The sequence below is a fragment of the Daldinia vernicosa genome (genome assembly GCF_022497035.1).
Source record: "Daldinia vernicosa strain CBS 139.73 unplaced genomic scaffold F5Y00scaffold_30, whole genome shotgun sequence".
In the NCBI taxonomy this organism is placed as follows: domain Eukaryota; kingdom Fungi; phylum Ascomycota; class Sordariomycetes; order Xylariales; family Hypoxylaceae; genus Daldinia; species Daldinia vernicosa.
Genome location: NW_025953946.1, coordinates 278,109 through 298,697, shown reverse-complemented (window position 1 = coordinate 298,697; position 20,589 = coordinate 278,109). Strand labels below are relative to the sequence as shown.

The 20,589-nt window shown below is 49.0% G+C and overlaps 5 protein-coding genes across 5 annotated transcripts; 1 reads left to right on the top strand and 4 right to left on the bottom strand.

The window, feature by feature from the left end:
• Positions 1-91: 91 nt before the first annotated feature.
• F5Y00DRAFT_240140 (uncharacterized protein) lies at positions 92-1,119 on the bottom strand. The gene has a single exon (XM_048008182.1). It carries the CDS (start codon positions 1,109-1,111, stop codon positions 98-100), a length of 1,014 nt encoding a protein of 337 aa, XP_047863869.1. The 5' UTR covers positions 1,112-1,119; the 3' UTR covers positions 92-97.
• Positions 1,120-1,493: 374 nt separating this feature from the next.
• On the bottom strand, positions 1,494-4,752 carry F5Y00DRAFT_240139 (cAMP phosphodiesterases class-II-domain-containing protein). The gene is made up of 2 exons (XM_048008181.1): positions 4,170-4,752; positions 1,494-3,385 (listed from the first exon to the last, which is right to left on the bottom strand). Exons 1-2 carry the CDS (start codon positions 4,227-4,229, stop codon positions 1,970-1,972), a joined length of 1,476 nt encoding a protein of 491 aa, XP_047863868.1. The 5' UTR covers positions 4,230-4,752; the 3' UTR covers positions 1,494-1,969.
• Positions 4,753-6,163: 1,411 nt separating this feature from the next.
• F5Y00DRAFT_253714 (uncharacterized protein) lies at positions 6,164-8,548 on the bottom strand (the record flags this gene model as incomplete). The annotated part of the gene is made up of 2 exons (XM_048010087.1): positions 6,164-8,009; positions 8,220-8,548. 2 exons carry the CDS (start codon positions 8,546-8,548, stop codon positions 6,164-6,166), a joined length of 2,175 nt encoding a protein of 724 aa, XP_047863867.1.
• A 1,345-nt stretch (positions 8,549-9,893) lies between these two features.
• F5Y00DRAFT_240128 (acetyl-CoA synthetase-like protein) lies at positions 9,894-16,463 on the top strand. Its single transcript, XM_048008180.1, has 4 exons — positions 9,894-10,380; positions 10,518-10,540; positions 10,653-15,323; positions 15,374-16,463. The coding sequence occupies exons 1-4, from the start codon at positions 10,321-10,323 to the stop codon at positions 16,047-16,049; spliced, it is 5,430 nt and encodes a 1,809-aa protein (XP_047863866.1). The 5' UTR covers positions 9,894-10,320; the 3' UTR covers positions 16,050-16,463.
• A 143-nt stretch (positions 16,464-16,606) lies between these two features.
• Positions 16,607-18,607, bottom strand: F5Y00DRAFT_107984 (catalase-domain-containing protein). The gene is made up of 3 exons (XM_048003875.1): positions 18,040-18,607; positions 17,817-17,983; positions 16,607-17,735 (listed from the first exon to the last, which is right to left on the bottom strand). Exons 1-3 carry the CDS (start codon positions 18,404-18,406, stop codon positions 16,776-16,778), a joined length of 1,494 nt encoding a protein of 497 aa, XP_047863865.1. The 5' UTR covers positions 18,407-18,607; the 3' UTR covers positions 16,607-16,775.
• Positions 18,608-20,589: the final 1,982 nt, after the last annotated feature.

Sequence of the window (20,589 nt, the reverse complement as noted above, 5' to 3'; positions counted from 1 at the left end):
TACCTCCTTCATTTACACAATATTTTATCTTTTTTTTTTTTTTTTTTGTTTTTTCTTTTTTGCGGGGGGGGGGGGGGGGGGGGGGGGGGTTAAAGTACTAGTTAGCTTTGTCTTCGTCCCCCTTCCCCTTCAACTTCTCCAACCCCTCCGCCCCGCCGAAATCCTCCCTAAACCTCGGCCTCGGAATCTCCACCGCCTCCGTAACACGGGCGTACGTGATCCCCCCCAGCCGGCTCACCGGCCTGAGCACCGCGGGATCGATCAAGTTGCGCTCCTCATTAACCGCGTCCTCGCGGACCCAGAACCGCGTGCCCTCGAGAATAACCAGACACCCCGTCTTCTTCCCCGGCTCGGCCCGGCTCTCGAACTCGCGCACGCTCTCGAGCTTGCACTCGACGCTGAACACGGCCTCCCGCACCCTCGCGGCCTTGACGTCGCGCGTGTCGTACACGGGCGTCAGGCCGCTGACGTCCCACTCGCTGGCGCCGTACGGCGCGTCCACGCTGGTCGCGTTCGCCGCCTCCAGGAAGTCCTCGCCGATGATGCTCACCACGCACTCGCGGCTGTCGAGGATGTTGCGCAGGGTATCCTTTGGCGCGGCGAGCGAGGCGGCGACGCCGAGCGCGAAGAGCGGCGGGTCGTGGCTCACCATGTTGAAGTACGAGAAGGGCGCTAGGTTGCGCGCGCTGCCGTCCGCGGCTTGCGACGATACGAATCCGATGGGTCGTGGAACGATGCCGCTGATGAGAAGCTTGTAGTTGAAGGTGAGGGGCCGCCCTGCCTCGTACGGGTCGATGCACACGTGTTTCTTGTCGTCTGCCTCTGCGGCGCGCTGGCTATTAGCGCCGGAGCCGATAGTCCAGTCAGGCGCGGCGGTTTTAGTATACCGGAACTGAGAATCCTTATCCCAGTCCGGGCGCGACGCCTCGACTTTCTTGAAGTCCGGGTGCGGGTTCCGCTTAATAGCGGCCTCCTGTTGGGTTGAGACGGACATGTTGGCGGCGAATACTGAATCTAGTGAAAAAGTTATGGGTAGTACAAAGCGTGGCGTTGGCCTTCCTCGCAGTGTGCGGATTGCCAAGAAAGAGTTCCGGCAGTGAGGAGGCGGCATGGGGAGCAAGTTATAATACAGCAAGGCGGCTACACGCGGGTGATAATCGCCGAGATGCAGCGTAGCGGAATAACCGATTACCGGAGGGGACGGCGCGGAACAACGGAGGTGGCTTCCCACTTTTTAGCGCTTGTAGGATTCCTTGATTCGCTGTAAAGATTATAAATGACCGTGTTTATTAATTTATGTTTGTTTTCATTTGTAAGTTTTTAGAAGACCCTTAGTCCCTTTCGGAAAAGAGTATTCTGTTATTAGGTTGGGTGATGATGTAATGTTTCGGAACACTTACTCGGAACGTTTCTGAATCGGGGAACTCGGGGGAGGACCGGGGTTAAATGATAGTCGGGGACTAAAAGTGTTCCCGAAGTTGAATCGGAACGAGGGAAATTTCACACTGGATATCCCTAAACTATAACCCACTAACCTAGGACGTAGTATGCGCTTCTTCCTATAATGGTATCTAATTTATCAAACCGCGGAGCGGTATAACCATAGTCTTCAAATAGTCATGGTAGAATGAAAAAGTAGCAAATATCTTTTAGCGAAAATATCGTCCGTCTCGTTCAATTCATATAATTCATACACATCATCTTATACCATGACCGCCCTTTAACTCCTCATCTAGGTATCTAGTCTCCCTGACGCCAACCGAAACCGTAAAGCCTGCCTTAATCCCGAAGACAGCTTACCCCTAAAACGCCAGTGCCACATTTCTAGCCCAGATGTTGAAAAAATCAACGAACTTATCTTAAAGGGAAAAAAAAAGGGTATAACCCGGTCCAGCAAACACTGCATGCTGGCACACCTAGTGCTATATTTACCAACACCTCCCCAGCCGTATATGGAACCAAAGGAAAATTAGAAAGTGAGGCTCTGCCCTCTTCGCGAGAGGATATATTGGCAACCTAGCTTGGCCTTCTCTTCGTGTGCGAGTATCTCTCTCAATATCTTCTCCCCTGCCGGTTCTTTGCCGTCGAAGTTTTCCTTGGTATGAATAATAACTACCGTTAGCCCTCGGAGAGCATTGGGCATCTTCGGAGTTCGCAGTATACTGGCATCCTTCAAATTCATCTCGGCAGTCGGGACCGTGAGGTGCGAAGAAACGATATTTTCACTGGACTCAGACCTTATGATCTTTGGTGGTCGCATCGATTTCGGCGACACAGGCCTGTCGTCTACTGGCACGGGTCCAACAGTAGCCCTCGCAATGATTCTACTAACTCTCCTGCCTGATTCTTCCAGCTCCCTCTTGCGTTTCTTAGTCGGCTCGAGCCTAGCTGGGATCTGGCGAATTCTCTCGACTTCTGTGGCGAGTGTCTGCATCTCTTGGATGATGTAGCGCGGAGCTAAATGGCCGTAGAGTCTGTCGTCCGTCCGGCTGTCATCGTACGAACATTCGATAAATATTGCTGCAAGGTGTCCGGAAGCGATCTTCGGAGCCGCCTCAAGCCAGACCCCGATGTTCCTTGGAGACAACGAGATGCTATCGGGCTCCACATCGCCGCACATCAGGACTTCGCGACCGCTAGGTGCGTCCCGGATGAAGTATACACTCGAGTCGTAGACGCATTCCGTTTCCCGTTCGGTTTCGCCCGTGGATTGAGTTCTGACACCGTTCCTGGAGATAACTGACGGCCCCGAATCTGTACTCCCATAGCGAGAAGACGTTGAACCCCTATGGGCATGTCTTTCCATGCAATGTCCGTGGCTGACGCTGAAGACTTTAACTGCGAGACCGTCGCTAACTTCTAGGTAGCCTCTATCAGCTCCGTCGCCAAGAGCCGGACTACCTCCCTCGACTAAGCGCATGTAAGTTACGAGGCCGGCGCCATTATTTTCATCAGATAAATTTGGCCAGATAACATTGTTGAAGATATGGTTCTTGAACGCAGAGATGGTGGAGGGTAGACCGGCGATGCGTTTTGGTTTTGTTCCTGGAGGAGCTGCGGTGTTGAGAACGAATCCGCTGATATGGTCGAGGTGAGGGTGAGTAATTAGGTACGAGTCGACAAGATTTCTTGATACATCAAGTGCGTTGGCCGACGCAGAGGTAGAGTGGATTTCCATGCCCGCAAAGGGTCCTGTCCTTAAGACATGTGGTAATGCAATATCAGCGCCGAGGCCTGGCGGCTGTGTTTCCTCGAGAATTCGAGTAATGGCGGAAAGGTGAACACCACCATCGAGAGCAACCAACGATCCCCGGCTCCAGTTAGTTCTAACAGACCGTACAAGGAAAGCGGTGACATTGTCCTCCCGTGGCCCACCGCTTGCGCCCTAGGGTGAGAATTGAATGTTAGTATCTACATCATACTGATACTGATAATTCATAATAGCACAATATTAGTCCCAATTATGATCCTCGGTGTGAGAAGAAAATGTCAGCTGTCACTGTTGCACCGCATAATCCGGGACAAGGACCGGATCGGTGTACATCAAATGAAGGTCCCGAAGTACAGGATAGATGGAGACGGTTCCCGTGACGTCACTGTTTCCGGAGAGATGGTTGAAACCGATAAAAAGAAGTTATCGACAAGCGAATACACGTGACCGTTGCTATTTTCTTATATCCGATAGCTGGGGTTGGCTCGAACTTGGATTTTGAGGTGTTTGCTCTTTCGTATTTGTTTTTTACCGGCCGTCGAGTCTGGCAGAAGGATAGTAAGCTTTGTCTTCTTCCAGAGAATTCTCGGAACCAAGGCGACCGGAGAACCATTTGTTTAAGTGGTGATATGGAATCCAATAAATAAACCCTTTTGCGACCAAATTTCCTCAGAGTATCTTGTTTCGTCGGGTCGGTAGCGATTTGGTTGTTGAACCAATTAAGTTCCCCCATATCGATATCGATTAATCCAACCCATGCGCCAGTACAGCAAGCATCTCATTCGACTTCAAAAATCTCGGTCTGAGATTGGATATTTCATATGCGCAACGCATGCTCGCATCCAAGTGGCCGAGGGTCGCGTTGTAAGCAGCTGGTGCCGCTAGCGAATCAAAGGTCGTCGTTCCAAACAGGTTGCATTTCATGAAACTAAGATTGAGATAAAACGACTTTACTTACCAGCACAATGACCTGCAAGGCAGGCTGACTTGCATTTCTCATCCCGTCCTGTCTAGCCATTCTCTTGCGGCAATTGGTAGCAATTGCGACGGTTCGGTAGCACCTTTTGTCTCGTTTCGTCTCGTCTCGTTTAGTGACACGGATGCGTAAAGAGTCGTTGGTTGCGCTCGCCGGGGCGAAGAATGTTCCTCCAGCGATTAATTCCCTCCCTTGGATATGCGAAAGAGTGTTTGGAGAAGATGGTTTGGGCGATGCACAGCGTTGAGGCCGTTATTCGTCCCCAAATCCCCAAAAGGAGCGCGCTACGGCATCGGTTCTTTTGGTAGGTTATCTACCACCTAAACCCTTCCGTACCGTAGGTATCCTACACGTGACTTTGAATTCCAGCGCCGCTCTCTCGCCCCTGTTTTTGTTTTCTTTTCTCGGTATTGTCTGACCTTTGTAATTCTTCAAGCGGCTTCTCCGTAACAATAAAAGAAAACAAGAAACTAAAAAAACAATAAATGTTGACCGGAGGCAGTTTAAGATATATCCCCCATGTGGACAATTAATTATGGAAATCTGGGGAACTGGGATCTTCTGCCTTTAAGGTTAAGTGATGTGTGCAAGCCCCTAAGTTATAGCTACCTAACCTAAGGTAGCTTTTATCCAATTCAGTTTTAGCGCACAGTGAACAGAAGGCGGCACAGCTAATCGGAAACTCCACTGCAGCGCAAATCGAGTTCCGGTATGGGCAGGCACAATGAAAGGTTCGGTTCTTGGGTTCGTTTTAGCGTTTACCTAGGGGCCGGCTAAGACCTACTAGGACCTGATAACAACGGAGCGGTACCACCTTGATATGTGTTCCTCTCGGTCACTCCGGTCTCTACGACTCTACACATGCGAATCCCATCATTCATCCTGCATTTTTATTTGCTAACCACAACTTGTTTTTTCTTGTCACAGATTTAAAATTGGGCCTTCCTTTTCCGATCCTAGGTATCCTACCCTCAGTTTCGGTACCGTGTCTCTTTTTTTTTCTTTTTTGTTTAACATCAATATCATATTCGACATCTTATTTACGTTTAATACAAGCCGCATTAGGATGATAGCTAATATTTACCTCTTAGTATGTTGACAGTGAATGTTATGCGACTATTGTGGTTCTCGCTAATAATAACTCGACGTAATGACGTTGTTTGCGCGGTAAGACGGGGCTAACAGCTGGCCATTCACTTATAGCCTAGGCATGTATTGTACTATGGACTTAATATTCAAACTACGCACTCACCCAGTTTGATCCGTCCAAGCTGATGTTCAATTCATAGGTACACATAATCTCTGAGTCAACAGTTACCCGTACAAGACTCGGAACTATATACATAGTTACCTTAGGTACCTAGGTTATATATACAAAGAACCCCCCAAACAGGGGCATCTGATCCAGGGTTCTCTACTACGATGTCTCTAATCACCGACTCTCAACATGGTACATTAGATTGAATATCCAGAAGTAGATAATATTAAGTATCTAATAACCTGACCATTTAATACCTTAAAGTACAGAGTATGCGTTCTTACACGCTATATATAATATATGACAGATAGAAAATTTATCGTGGGTGGGTAAACAGTGCCGCTTTTTTTTTAAAAAAAAAAAAAACAAAAAACAAAAAACAAAAAAACATAAAACAAAATCGGTTGCTGAAAGACATCGGTCGTAGAAATACATTTATTTATTTTTTTGCTTTCGTTATATGGACGTTTTCTTGTATAGTCTGCCCATGGAAACTTTCCTCATCAGAGACGTGGCAACACGAAAGGACAACTTACACACGAAGCGCCCAACCCTATGCGTGCCCTAAGGTCAAATGCCACCCCTATGCCCTGGAATGCCTATTTTCTTTTCCATGATTTCAGACTTACCGCAAGTTGAAGATGTTTAGCGACGTGGACAGCTTATTTGTTGGACAGGTCTCTGCCTCCAGGGCAGCTGTGTCCAATGACAAACTGTCTCAGGAGGTGAAGAAGTCGGCGAGTCCGGCTTCGTCAGCAGGGCCGCCAAAAAGATCATCACATTCGTCAAGTTCCATATTGTCCGAAGCCTCGGCCGAATCGCTCTCAGCCATTTCAGCTTCATTTTCGCCTTTGTCGTGGTTATCTTCCGCGCCCTCTGTAAAAATATCCACGTCAGCGGAGCTCGTATTATGGATATTAAAATCGGAATCCGGGTTCAAACCAAGAGGCTCAGTAGGGGGCGGAGTTGGAAAATGGCTTGCCTCCGTTGGCGCCAGTACACTACCAATCCCGTTGTCGACCTCGTCCTGCTGCCCGGTGTGATCTGGTACTTGGGTATACGCAGACTGAGGCGTTGTAGGTGGTGCTGGGCTAGGGCTTGTTCGTGGCCTCTTATTTGGGCCATCCCGAACAGGATCGTAGGGTATACCGATATTTTGATCTTCCATCAATACTTCATCCCTGCCTCGCTTTCGTGCTGTATTACCTACGAGACTCGAGGTTACAGGGCTCGAGATTGGTTGTTGATGGTAAGGGGGCGGTACTGGCTCTGGAGACAAATATTCATACGGCGAACACGAACGCGGCATTGGAGAGTAGGAATTAATGGGCGAGTGTATACTAGAAGGCGATGCGTGAGTAGCGTCCTGTTCATGTTCCATGGCGCTTTGGTAAGTTGTTGATGCTGGTGAGGGCAGATATTCTTCTGGTGCTGGAGTGCCTTTACGTCCGGCTAATCTAGCTAATTTCTTTTCTCGGCGTTTTTGAAGGATAAGCTCTGGTAGTCGTTTACTGGCACCGGGGACTGGGTCGTCATTATCGTCCAGTAACCCAAAGCTCCTACATTCTCTCAAGAACTTCTGTTTAGAGATGTCTCCTTTGTGCTTTGTCATATTAGCACCGCCCCTCTCTTCGCGTAGTTTAAGACGAGCATCGGTGCTGTTATCAAGTACATGGAGGATAAGCCGGTAGCTCAGGGAATTCTTATAATTACGATGGTCTCGCCTCTTCCCCTTTGATCTGGCTTCGACGAACTTTGGATATTCATCGTGCCACCACGAGTCGACTACGGCCCGCATATCAGAGTAATTCCTTGTCAACTTGAAGATGTTATCCTCATGCCTGAAGTTCCTCTCGTCGGGGCGGACGTCGAGGTGAATCATGGCATCGACGAGATCGAAATGCTGCTCGAAACAATATAAATGCATATACCCGGCATTGTGGTAGGGATCAATGACCTCACCGTCATCATTCATCCGCTCATCAAAGATAATACGCGGAAATCCCGTCCTGATGGTATTCTGAGCGTCTTCACAGCCGGCAAATCGGCACTTCTGAGATTGAGACCCGTAGGGATATCTGTCATTGGACTGAGGAGCGACCCAACCAATCCACAACGTAAGACCCTGGCGGATCTTGTCTTCTACCTCTGGTACCCCTAGTAATCGTCTCGGTGGCGGAAAATCGTCATCTTTTTTGGGCCCGTAGAGATATCGACGCAGTTCGTGTTCCGAATACGTTTTGCCCCTCTCAAGCTCTCCGCATTCCGTGTACTTAAAGACAGGACGACCATTTTTATCCCTTGGACCCCAGCTCTCCGGGGGAGGTGGTGGAGAACCGTACCACTCCCGAGGGTCCGGCTTTGGGTCTTTCTTCCTTGTGACTCGAGGTATCTGGCCGGTTCTTAGCGATAATCCATTGGGCCCCTTGGCGGGGCGCTTTAAGCGGGGCTCATGTTGAATGAGGACTGGTGAGGGTATTCTGCTCCTTCTGAGTGAAAATATGTCCCTTTTCCCCTTCTCTAGTTGGCTGTTGCTGGACTCCGAGCTTAATGCACTCACATCGCTGATTCGACGAGGGGTTGGATACGAACTAAGTGGCTGCGGATACTGAGGTTGATATTGTTCATAAGGTTGATAAGGTTGAGGAGGCGGTGAAAGCTGTGGAGGATGATGAAACTGAGTGTAGTCGATAGGATAGCTTGGGGAGGTAGCTGTGAAATCATGGTGGTGGGCGACGGGGCCATTGATGTTCATAGAATTATACGTACCGTACGGTTCTTGCTGGACGGTAGGAAGCGCAACAATACCGGTATTACTTAGAAGACCCGGGTCTATGGACTCTTGAAAGACTGAGTGAATTGGTTCCGGCACTGCGTGGGTTGGCCCTGCAAGAGTCGGGTCGAAGTTCTGGAACTGAGAAGAATGAGTATTATATGGACCGGCAGGTGAAATGACAGGCGGTTCAAGGAAATCTGGTGGTGTATCGAATTGTGTACCTGTCAATACTGGATTATCAAAATCGATATTTTGAAGAATGCTTGTCGTATCATCGTACATATCCGGAGGTTCCATCCCGGGGTACTGATTCGGCTCGTAACCCATCATTGGTTGGGTAGTATGTCACCTAATAGTGCGAGACCTGAGTTCGACGCAGCTTGTAGACGAGGTAGTCAGCTCTGCTAAACCGCCAAGGCAAGAAACCGCTATGAAAAGTCGATCAGGGGTAAAACCAACAGGGTTGCTCTATGGAAAAAATTTCTACTCGTGTTGATAGGATCTACGTAACTATATACTATTCAAGTAACAAATCCTTTTTCTCATCGCGGCCCGGGAGGAGCATTGTTCGTGTACAACATTGTTCAGGAATAATAAACAAGTTGCTTCCCTAGAAAGAACCTTTTATAACAACAGCATTGTCCATTACAAAGAGACAATGTGTATAGGCACAAGGGGAAACAAGATCTGAAGGGAAGCTACATTGATGGGGGGGTTAGATGGGTTCACGACATGATAACCATTTTAGATCCCTATGTTATCGGTTAGCAAGGGTTGCGTACACCAAAATAGAAGTGTTGCGCCAAGAAGACTTGTATAATCAGTAGAGCTCAATGCATTTTCTCAACAGGGAATTTCAGAACAGGTCTGTGAATGCGTTGATTTCATCAGGGGATAAGGTAGAGGTGCTTGAATAAGAAGATAAACTTACTTGGTGGCATTGTGGCAGTTATACCGATTACCCAACATCTAGTATTAGGTGGTCAAACAGGAGACAGGTTCATTTAATGACAATAAAATATTCCACCATTAACAAAGGTAGCGAGAACCATTAAAAAAGAGTTGTTAGTAGTTGTCCTCGGTCATGTCTCTTCTAGGGATACCGACAGATGGTATCACGCCTCTTGTCCAAGACCAGGGTTCAGGTTTGTTGCCGGACACGGCTACAACAAGCTTTTCAAGAATAACAGAGTTGATCAATTAGAAGCTTGTCGTCTGCATGTATCCAATATATCCTCACCTAATCCGGTTGCGAATTCTGATGGTTGGGACAAAGTGATCGAAAGAAAAGAAAAGTAAAATTTGACAGTAAAAAGAAATATTAGTTTTTTTTTAGTTAAGTACTTACTTGCGGCGTATAGGTTTTACCGTACTCCGCTCATAAAAACGTGGACGTCTCGTGACATCCCAGATAGCCTACATCAGCGTAGGTACGTCAAGTAAAGTACCCCACTACTTCAGGCACTGGTGGGTTGGAACAATTCAAAGTTCGTATTGCTCCAGTGCGTGCTTTTCGCAACTTAGGTAGGTACCTAATTACAACCAATTGCGACCAATTGCCAGCGTAAACTTGGGGTTTGCTCGTAAAAATACCTAGGTTAGGTACTTTTACCACCTCATATAGATGTACTTCGTACATATACTTCGTACATATACTTCGTACATACCACCTACCTATACCAGGTACCTACCACCTATATGTATAAACGATGTACCTAGGTACCTGGAAGCCACAGTTAGAACATCAGGGTTCTGAACACTTCTGAGAGTTGAATTATTCCCATGTTTCAATGTTCCCATTTAACCTTTTAATGATTCCTTTCCCGAATACATATCTGCCCAACTCGCAGTCCACTGCTGTTTTGCATTGTCATGATACCCTATTTTTATATCTGACCGAGGTATTATTGGTTGGTATATCTTGTTGTTGCGATAGGTCGAAGAGGAAGAAAGATCAATATCGCTCCCCCCGAAACAATTTGACGTCACGGGCCTCTCGGTTTTTTTGAATCGCTTTTGAATCGGGTGATTCGGCGGACGAGGCGGTCGTCAACCTTTGCGCGCTTCTTCCCTTCTGTGTTAACCGACGAGAAATCGAAATGGCGCAATTGAATCCGGACCTGCAAGAGAAGTTGGACGAATTGGAGAGAGAGCTCGAGGTACGCTGGTGTCATTTACTTCTCCCGTTATTCGGCTCGCGATACCCTTACCGCCCGCCAGCAGCGGCGGGGTACGAGGCCCAACATGTTCACAAGCGAAGCCATTGAACGCAAACTAACTACGAGTTCTGGCATAGGAAGGCGACATTACGGCGAAGGGGTAAGGTTTTGTCTTTAATACTATAGTACATATCATTAGACCTTCCTCTTGATGTGCCATCGCATACAGCTTTCATCCTTAGTCGTGCTAACACGTCTCACTTCGTCTGTAGCTTTCAAAAACGACGGACCCAGCTACTCTCTCAATATCTCGGCCCTGGCGCATTAGCTGATGCTACCGGAGGCTTACGAATACATACTGTTGACGATGATACCCCTAATACGAGCGAAGGGCATAGAGATGCAGCATATGCCGCTTTAAACACCGCTGATCCAGATCCAAATGACGCGTATTCCCCCTCGACTATCACATCCCCCGTCGATTGGCGACCCCAATCGACCGGAATACCCAGTTCTGGTCCGCCCTATGGTGCCGAGCATCCAGCCGGGTTATTACGGCCAGGCGGACCTTTAGCCGAACAGCGTCCAACCTTGAGCCAGCGTGATTCGCTATTTCTTAACCCTGTTCCTAGCTATGCTCAAACGATGGTATCTGACTCTCCCACGCGGTCGGGGACGATGGTCTCGGGGGACTATGCCTTTAAACCGGAGCACCAAGGAGGGTATGGACCCCAACCACCAAACCCTTATGACAGCCGGACTGGCACAATGGTAGACTCCCAGGTGTATTTTTCCGATTTTGCCGGTCAACAATCATACGACCAAGGTCCCGGTGGTGGTGGAGGTGGAGGCGGCGGCGGCGGCGAATATGGCGGAGGCGTACACAGATATTCATCCAGTGATGCCTTCTCACCTACCGCTGCTATGGCTCCGCCCATGCTCACTGCGAGCGATTTGCCTCCCCCTGAGGCACTAGAGTATCAGATGCCCCTCGACCCACGAGAACTACCATTTGCTATCCACGACCCGCACGATGAAAACACAGCTATGTCGAATTTCGACAACATTGCTGCCGTGCTAAGACATAGGGGGCGCACTACTGGGAAGCTTCCGGCGTATTGGGTGCTTGATAGTAAGGGGAAGGAGATAGCATCTATTACTTGGGACAAGCTCGCTTCTCGAGCAGAGAAAGTAGCACAAGTCATTCGAGACAAAAGTTCGTTGTATCGTGGGGACCGCGTTGCTCTTATTTACAGGGATTCGGAGATCATCGACTTCGCGATCGCCCTCCTAGGCTGTTTTATCGCGGGCGTTGTGGCAGTTCCCATTAATGATTTACAGGACTACCCCAAGTTAAACCTCATTTTAACTTCTACGCAGGCGCATTTGGCCTTAACTACCGACAATAACTTGAAATCTTTTCAGCGAGATATCACCACGCAGAAATTGAACTGGCCTAAAGGAGTTGAATGGTGGAAAACTAATGAATTCGGAAGCTACCATCCGAAGAAGAAGGATGACATACCCCCTTTATCCGTCCCTGATCTAGCATACATTGAATTCTCTAGAGCCCCAACAGGAGATCTTCGAGGTGTGGTACTTAGCCACCGCACTATTATGCACCAAATGGCCTGTCTAAGCGCTATAGTTCAGACCGTCCCCAATGGGTCCAACGACACCTTCAACCGTACCCTTAGAGATAAGAATGGACGCCTCATCGGCGGGGGCGCCAGCAGTGAGATTCTTTTATCCTACCTTGATCCTCGTCAAGGCATCGGTATGATTCTGGGTGTCCTTCTCAATGTCTATAGCGGTCATACGACTGTATGGGTAGAGAATAAAGCGGTAAACGCCCCCGGTCTCTATGCCCACCTTATCACTAAATATAAGGCTACACTTATGGTTGCCGACTATCCTGGCTTGAGAACTGCTGCCTTCAATTACCAACAAGATCCCATGACTACGCGAAATTTCAAGAAGGGCATGGAACCAAACTTTCAGCATGTCAAGCTTTGTCTAATTGATACCTTGACGGTGGATAGTGAGTTCCACGAAGTATTAGCCGATCGATGGCTTCGACCTCTGCGAAACCCTAGGGCTAGGGAAGTCGTTGCCCCGATGCTATGTTTGCCTGAACACGGAGGCATGGTTATAAGTGTCCGGGATTGGTTAGGTGGCGAAGAGCGCATGGGATGTCCATTAAAATTAGATATAGACGCCGATTCCGGTTCGGAAACCGACAAGGAGGAAGAGAAGGACAAAGAAAAGGAGAAGGAAAAGGAGAAGGATAAGGAAAGGGAGAAGGACAAACCAGCGCCATCCAATGGGTTTGGAAGTCTTCTCGGAGGCGGTACAACGACTACGAAAGAGCACGACGCTAAGAATGATCTCGGTGAAGTTCTGCTGGACCGAGAAGCGCTCAAGACGAACGAAGTTATCGTAGTAGCTATAGGAGAAGACGCTCGGAAGAAAGCGAATACCGAACCAGGCACCGTCCGGGTTGGCGCCTTTGGATATCCGATTCCCGATGCCACTCTCGCTGTTGTTGACCCTGAAACGGGACTTTTGACCTCTCCACATTCTATAGGAGAGATTTGGGTGGATTCTCCTTCTTTATCCGGAGGGTTTTGGGCGTTGCCCAAGCATACAGAGCAGATATTTCATGCCAGACCCTACAAATTCGAACCGGGAGACCCGACACCTACACCAGTAGAGCCCGAGTTTCTCAGGACTGGTCTTCTTGGGACCGTGATTGAAGGCAAAATTTTCGTGCTTGGATTATACGAAGACCGTATCCGACAGAAGGTCGAGTGGGTTGAGCATGGCCACGAGGTTGCTGAGCATCGATACTTCTTCGTGCAACACATTATTGTCAGCATCCTTCGAAACTTGAATAAGCAAGTATTTGATTGCTCCGCGTTTGACGTCTTCGTCAATGATGAGCACCTACCAATAGTGGTACTGGAGTCGTCGGCAGCTTCAACAGCTCCAGCAACGTCCGGTGCTCCGCCTAGGCAGCTAGACACCGCGTTGTTAGACACGCTCTCAGAAAGATGCATGGATGTTCTTATGCAAGAACACCACCTAAGGGTTTATTGCGTTATGATCACGGCGCCGAATTCCTTACCTCGTGTGACGAAGAACGGCAGGCGAGAGATAGGAAACATGCTATGCCGCAGGGAGTTTGACCTCGGCAATCTACCATGTGTTCATGTAAAATTTGGCGTCGAACATGCGGTACTAAATTTGCCTATCGGGGTGGACCCTATGGGTGGCATTTGGTCGCCCACGGCGTCAGACGCTCGAGGAGACTTCCTTGGACCTGCTGACAAGCAATATTCGGGGATTGACAGACGCGAGGTTGTCATTGACGATCGTACATCTACGCCATTAAATAACTTCTCAAGCATCACAGATCTCATCCAATGGCGAGTAGCCCGACAGCCAGAAGAGCTCTCCTATTGCACTATCGACGGCAGGGGTAAGGAAGGGAAAGGCATTACGTGGAGAAAGTTTGATACCAGAGTTGCCGCCGTGGCCCTGTATCTCCGTAACAAGGCTAAGATACGGCCCCGTGATCACGTCATGCTCATGTATACGCATTCCGAAGATTATATTTTTGCCGTCCATGCATGTATTAATCTCGGTGCAGTCATCATACCGACTGCACCGATGGACGAGCGACGATTAAACGAAGACGTACCGGCTTTCCTCCATCTCATTAATGACTATGGCATTAAAGCTGTCCTTGTCAATAATGAGGTAGATCACCTCCTCAAGTCGAAGGCCGTCTCCCAACATATCAAACAATCCGCCCAGTTCCTCAAGATCACTGTCCCGAGCGTATTCAATACCTCGAAACCACCTAAGCAGAACAGTGGTCTCCGTGATCTTGGTATTACCGTCGATCCTGCCTGGATACAGCCGGGATATCCCGTTATAATCTGGGCGTATTGGACACCAGATCAACGCAGAATTTCGGTGCAGCTTGGCCATGATACTATTTTAGGAATGTGCAAGGTCCAAAAGGAAACTTGCCAGATGACGAGTTCGAGGCCGGTGCTTGGTTGCGTCAGAAGCACCACAGGCTTAGGCTTTATCCACTCGTGTCTAATGGGTATCTATATAGGCACACCCACTTACCTACTTTCGCCCGTGGAGTTTGCGCAAAACCCCATCTCACTCTTCTTAACCTTGAGCCGCTATAAGATAAAAGACACATACGCAACGCCCCAGATGCTCGACCACGCTATGAATACGATGCCCGGCAAGGGCTTCGCTATGCACGAACTAAAGAACATGATGATCTCGGCCGAAGGAAGGCCCCGCGTCGACGTATTCCAAAAGGTTAGGCTCCACTTCGCGGCCACCGGACTCGACAGGACGGCTATAAATACGGTATACTCGCATGTGCTGAATCCGATGGTTGCGTCGCGGTCGTATATGTGCATCGAGCCTATCGAACTCTGGCTTGATCAACGAGCTCTTCGTAGAGGGTTAATCGTTCCCGTAGATCCAGACTCGGATCCGAAGGCCCTATTAGTTCAAGATTCCGGTATGGTACCGGTATCAACCCAAATAGCCATCGTCAATCCCGAGAGCCGGCTCCTCTGTACAGATGGGGAATATGGAGAAATCTGGGTTGATTCAGAAGCATGCGTAAAGGCTTTCTACGGGTCCAGGGATCCCTTTGATGCCGAGCGCTTCGACGGGCGCACTATAGATGGTGATCCCAACATCAGTTATGTCCGAACTGGAGATCTCGGCTTTCTGCATAACGTCAGTCGGCCTATTGGACCGGGTGGGGCCCAAGTAGATATGCAGGTCCTTTTCGTACTAGGTAACATCGGCGAGACCTTCGAGATTAACGGTTTAAGCCATTTCCCAATGGATATAGAGGCCTCGGTTGAGAGATCCCATCGAAACATCGTTCCTGGTGGCTGGTAAGTTTTACTCTAACAAAGTGATTGCTCAAGGCTAACACAATATCCAGCGCCGTCTTCCAAGCAGGTGGTCTCGTAGTCGTCCTTGTCGAAGTGTCACGCAAGGCTTATCTTGCGTCCATCGTCCCCGTCATCGTAAATGCTATTCTCAACGACCACCAGATAGTAGTTGATATAGTCGCCTTTGTGAACAAGGGTGATTTCCCTCGCAGTCGACTCGGCGAGAAGCAACGCGGCAAGATCTTGGCTAGCTGGGTTACTCGGAAGATGCGCACAGTCGCGCAATTCGCGATCCGCGACCCAGACTCCGGTAGTGTGGAGGGCGGCGATGGAACGGGCGAAAACCATCGTGCTAGTGTGGGCAGTGTTCGAAGCAACAACGCTCCCGGAGCAAGTTCTCTGAGAAATATGGAGCACGCACCACAAATTTTGGAACAGGAAGAGCTGGATCATCAAATGAACAAGATGTCAGCCTTGCCTCAAGCAGTGGAACTTTCCGCTAGCAACGAAAGAATTGCGGATATGGACCGCTTCGGCGACGGGGGCGTGCCGCTGAGACATTACCCGCAGCCACCGCAGATCCGCCTCCCAGGTGTCGACGGCCGCGAGGCTTCCAACGAGGCCATGTGGGCCCGCAGGCAAAGCAGTGCAGGACAAGAGGAGGAATGGCAGCGCGATGCCCTGATGCACATGAATCTGGCCAACCAGATGCCGCGGCAAGATTAGAGGTCTGCCGCCCCGGGGCGGTGGGGTTTATACAGGGGGGTGAGGCGCGACAGACGCATATGACTGTGGTCTGGACTAGCTACCTATCTATCTTAACATGCCGGTGGATAGTAGACACGGTCCAGATCCGGCCTTGGAGTTAACTGGTCTTGTGGGTTTTCTGTGCAACTCGACTCCCGGTAACGAGCGTCTGGATAACAGTATTGTTTTTGCTTTTGTTTTTTTTTTTCAAAGTCTTCTTCGAACAGCGTCAGGATTGAGCATTGGTTTTTCTGTACGGTATCGAGATATCACATCACAAATCGGATGTCTACATGAGCATTAAGACGATACTCCGAGCCTAGTTATGAAAATTTTTTTCTGGTTTAATATTTTTGGTACATATGCTTATTATCAATTTGAGCGATATCACAACTCGTAAAATCCAACATCAAGAGTCGTAAATACTGCTTATGGGTATTATATACTAACAGGGTTTACTATTCTCAGCATACAGACACTACTACACAGACTGAAAAGGCATCGTGATACTCCACGAAGGTAAAGATACGATATAAGTAGGTAGGTAGGTAGGTAGGTATGCATTCAACCTTTAAATTATAGTGACTACATAGATAACGGCGGCATTAGGCAACTAGAGAAAGTCTCGTCTTTTTACGTTACTCGTAACTATAGAATATTTTCATTCTCATCGCATTAGGTTTCCATAATAATCCCACGCCACGTTCATAGCTTGGCGTTCTTCTCGGTCTCGGCCTTGATGGCAGCGCCGAGCTCGGGGTTGACCTTGGTGAACATGTCGTATGTTCGGTCGCGCGTGTCCTTGTGCGCATCCTTTAGGTGGACGGCGACGTTGTTGACGAAGTTCTCCTGCTGGCCCGGGGTGCGGCCAAGGACCTTCCAGAGGCCGTTGGCTTGCTCGTAGTCGTGGGGTTGGATCTCGTCGAATAGGTCGCTAACAGCAGCTCCGGACCACTTCTCGTGGGGGTTCGTAGGCTTGATGGACTGGTAAGTCAAGTTGCGGTAGCTGCTGGGGTAGTTGGGGTTGGCGCCGTAGTTCCCGTTTACAGACATGGCTCCGTCACGCTGGAAGGGGTTGAAAGCACGAAGGGGCGCGTTTACGGGAATTTGCTGGTAGTTGACGCCGAGCCTGTGCCTGTGGGTGTCGGGGTATGAGAATAGACGGGACTGCAGTACGGGGTCTGCCGAGGGCTCAACACCAGGGACGAGATGCGAGGGAGAGAAAGCAACTTGCTCAATCTCGGCGAAGTAGTTTTCTACGTTCTTGTTGAGCGTCAACTTGCCGAACCGTCGGAGAGGTACCTCAGCCTGTGGCCAGACCTTGGTCAGGTCAAAAATGTTCCACTTGAACTTCTCGGCTTGCTCTGGTGTCAAGACTTGTACATAGACAGTCCAGCTCGGGAACTCGCCCTTTTGGATAGACTCAAACAGGTCCTGGGTTGCGAAGTCGGGGTTGTCAGAAGCCAACTTGCCGGCCTCTGCGTTGGTGAGGGTCTTGCTTCCTTGGTCAGTCTTCAGATGTACTTGGACATAGACAAAAGATCCGTCGGGTTTAGTCCATTTGTGGGTGTGGCCAGAGTAGCCGTTCATAAACCGGTATGAGTAAGGCGTTCCCCTGTCAGAGAATAGGTGCATAACCTGGTGGACAGATTCTTGGTGGGTAGACTGGTTTATGTTAGAACTTGCTTCTGTAAGGCATTACAAGCCGAAGCCGGCGAGTAATTCAAGTATATGGTATATACATACCAAGTAGTCCCAGAACATAGTGGCATCCTTCAGGTTGGTCTGAGGGTTACGCTTCTGGGTGTGGATGAAGAGTGGGAAGTTGGAGGGATCTCGGAGGAAGAAGATGGGTGTGTTGTTGTAGACCCAGTCCCAGTTACCCTCCTGGGTGTAGAACTTGATGGCGAATCCTATATCCCTAATTAACAAATTGCGCACCGACTATTCTAAGCGGCAGTTAACATACCTCGAGGGTCTCTGGCGCTATCGGCCGACCCCTTTTCGCCACCGACGGTAGAGAATCGAACGACGGCTGGTGTCTTTTTACCAACACCAGTCAGCATATCAATAGAGCTGATATCGCTGATGTCGTCGGTGACTTCGAATTCACCGTAGGCGCCGGCACCCTTGGCGTGGACGACACGCTCAGGGATACGCTCGCGGTCAAAGTGGGCGAGGAGATCAATCAAGTGGAAGTCTTGAAGTAGGAGGGGACCATGAGTGCCAACTCGCTGCCACTTGGAGGGATGCTCGATAGGAAAGCCATTGGAAGTAGTGTACACGGGCTTCTCATTGTACCTAAAGGTAGACGCGGGCTTCTCGTTGGCGACCATCTTTACGACTAAGGGAGTTGATACGATAGCTACTTTGTTTGGGGGTATCTTAGAAAACAGGCTGGCTGTCTAAACTCAGGGGCGCTACCTGAGCTTCGCGAGTAGAGTGATGATGTTACTACGTAGACGAAGAAGCCCTCCTCACAGAGATAGAGCTTCTTATGTGCGTACGTAGGTAGGGGTACGAATAGATAGCTAGGCTTGTGCAAACCGGAGGGAAGGGAAGAAGATAGCAATCGATCTGGGGAAAAGGGGGGATGAACAGATATAAATACTTAACCTAACAACCTACATACCTTAACTTGTCCTACTCGGCTTTGTTACTAAGAGTCGCCGGATGTGCATGATAGGAAAAGTTTCAATTACATTTCATGAAACCGTCCCCCCTCTTCTCTCTCCTGTCTCTCCCTCTCCCCTCTCTTCTTCTCTCCTCGCATCCTCGTAACAACGCGCTACTCCAACTATTCTGATTCATCTGACCACTTACATACGAGCTGCGCGGGCTTTGTATGCCTGTATGGTTGTCGTGCTTGCTCTAGTAGCACGGTCATATATGTATGGGGTTTGGTGAGGACAGGGGGAGGTGAGCCAAGGAGAGACGAGCCCAGGCTCGGGGGGTGGAGAAAAGATGAAAGGTTGACAATGGAAGTGACGAAAGTGAACGGGAGATGGGTCCAGAGTGGAGTTCAGGTCTACATTTGGTAAACCCAAATACGCAAAGTACCAGACTTTGGGAAGTGGGGTAAATCTACTAGGTCGGGGTTGGCCAATTAGATAATTGCTAATTGTGAGCTTTTAGTAACCTTTTCAAGTTGCCCCGCGATTTATCGGCATCTCTCCGATACTTCGAATACATCTAGTTATGCCTTGCCTTACATAGGTATGTATGTAAGGTATACAACCTCATGCCATCCTCGTCGCTATACTATGCTATATCTTCTCCAATGATACAATTTCATTTATAAAATCCAATTCGGCAAATGACCCTAAGACCTATAAGCAGCTCGGTCTCTCTCGGTCTTCGCTATTTCTACGGATTCTCTAGTCTCTTTAGCCTTCATTCTTCACCCCTTAGCTTACGGCTACAATATTAGGTACGCGACGCGTATTACATTGATTGCCTGCCTTTTTTGCGGAGAAATTTAAAGCGCCACCATCATCTCGCCTTGCAGAGCTGCAGAGCAGCATAAAGAACTTGCATGTCAGATGGTCTCTTACCTATTACTAACCGCGGTCTTCTGATTCAACGAAGAACCCCCGGCCTCCTTACCGATCTCTTCCCTTGAAGATCAAAGAACGGAACCCTGGTGGCAACACACACACACACACACACATACATACCTACATACTTACATATGTATCTGGAGAAAGCGACTCGACGTAGGATCATAAGCGCTTTCGGGTCGTCCTAGTGCATTTTACCGGCAGATGATAGTTGAGCTATCGATCCGTCTTTTGGTCGAACCATCGAGCCCATCAGCAACCCCTCCATTATGTAGTAGTAGACAAGCCATACACTAGTCGGTGCCGCATGGTTATATTCGGCAATCCGACTCGACCGTCTTTAGCAGCTCGTACAGTATATAGGAACTCGTCAGGTAATTTTTCGCTTACTACATACAGCCAGCCGTCTTTGCCCTTTAGGAAACAAACTTCTTGTCGGTTTTCCGAGGAAAGTAGGTATCGACTGCTCCGGACGACAACTCAACGCGCTCGTCTTTATAACACCGCAACTCCTTGCAGATAGTCCATGACATCATATAGCGTATACCCCCCGCTCCCGTCTAATAAAAAGAACCGGGTTTGTTTGGATATCATACATATTCAGCAAGGCTCTCACTCCTTACGGTAAAAAATTTAGCCTCCGGCTGTCCCGGCCACCAGGTAAGTTACACAAAGTACACAAATAGCACAATGAGGCATCACAAACGTGATCCTAAAATTTTGTAAACTCCGATTGCACAGGGTTTTATATCCGAATTATATGCTTACCCGTCAAGGCATATATGTAAATCCTTTTGAGAGCTGATCTTGGGGAGATGCATGTAGATAGGTAGGTACCTACCTATATATCCCCATAGGTACCTAGTCAGGCCGGAACCCCGCGTGGTCTCGTGGCGACGTGGTCGGCCAAGTACTCAAGTGGGGCCGAAAATGCGGCAGCTAAGTTCCTTCGAGGTAAA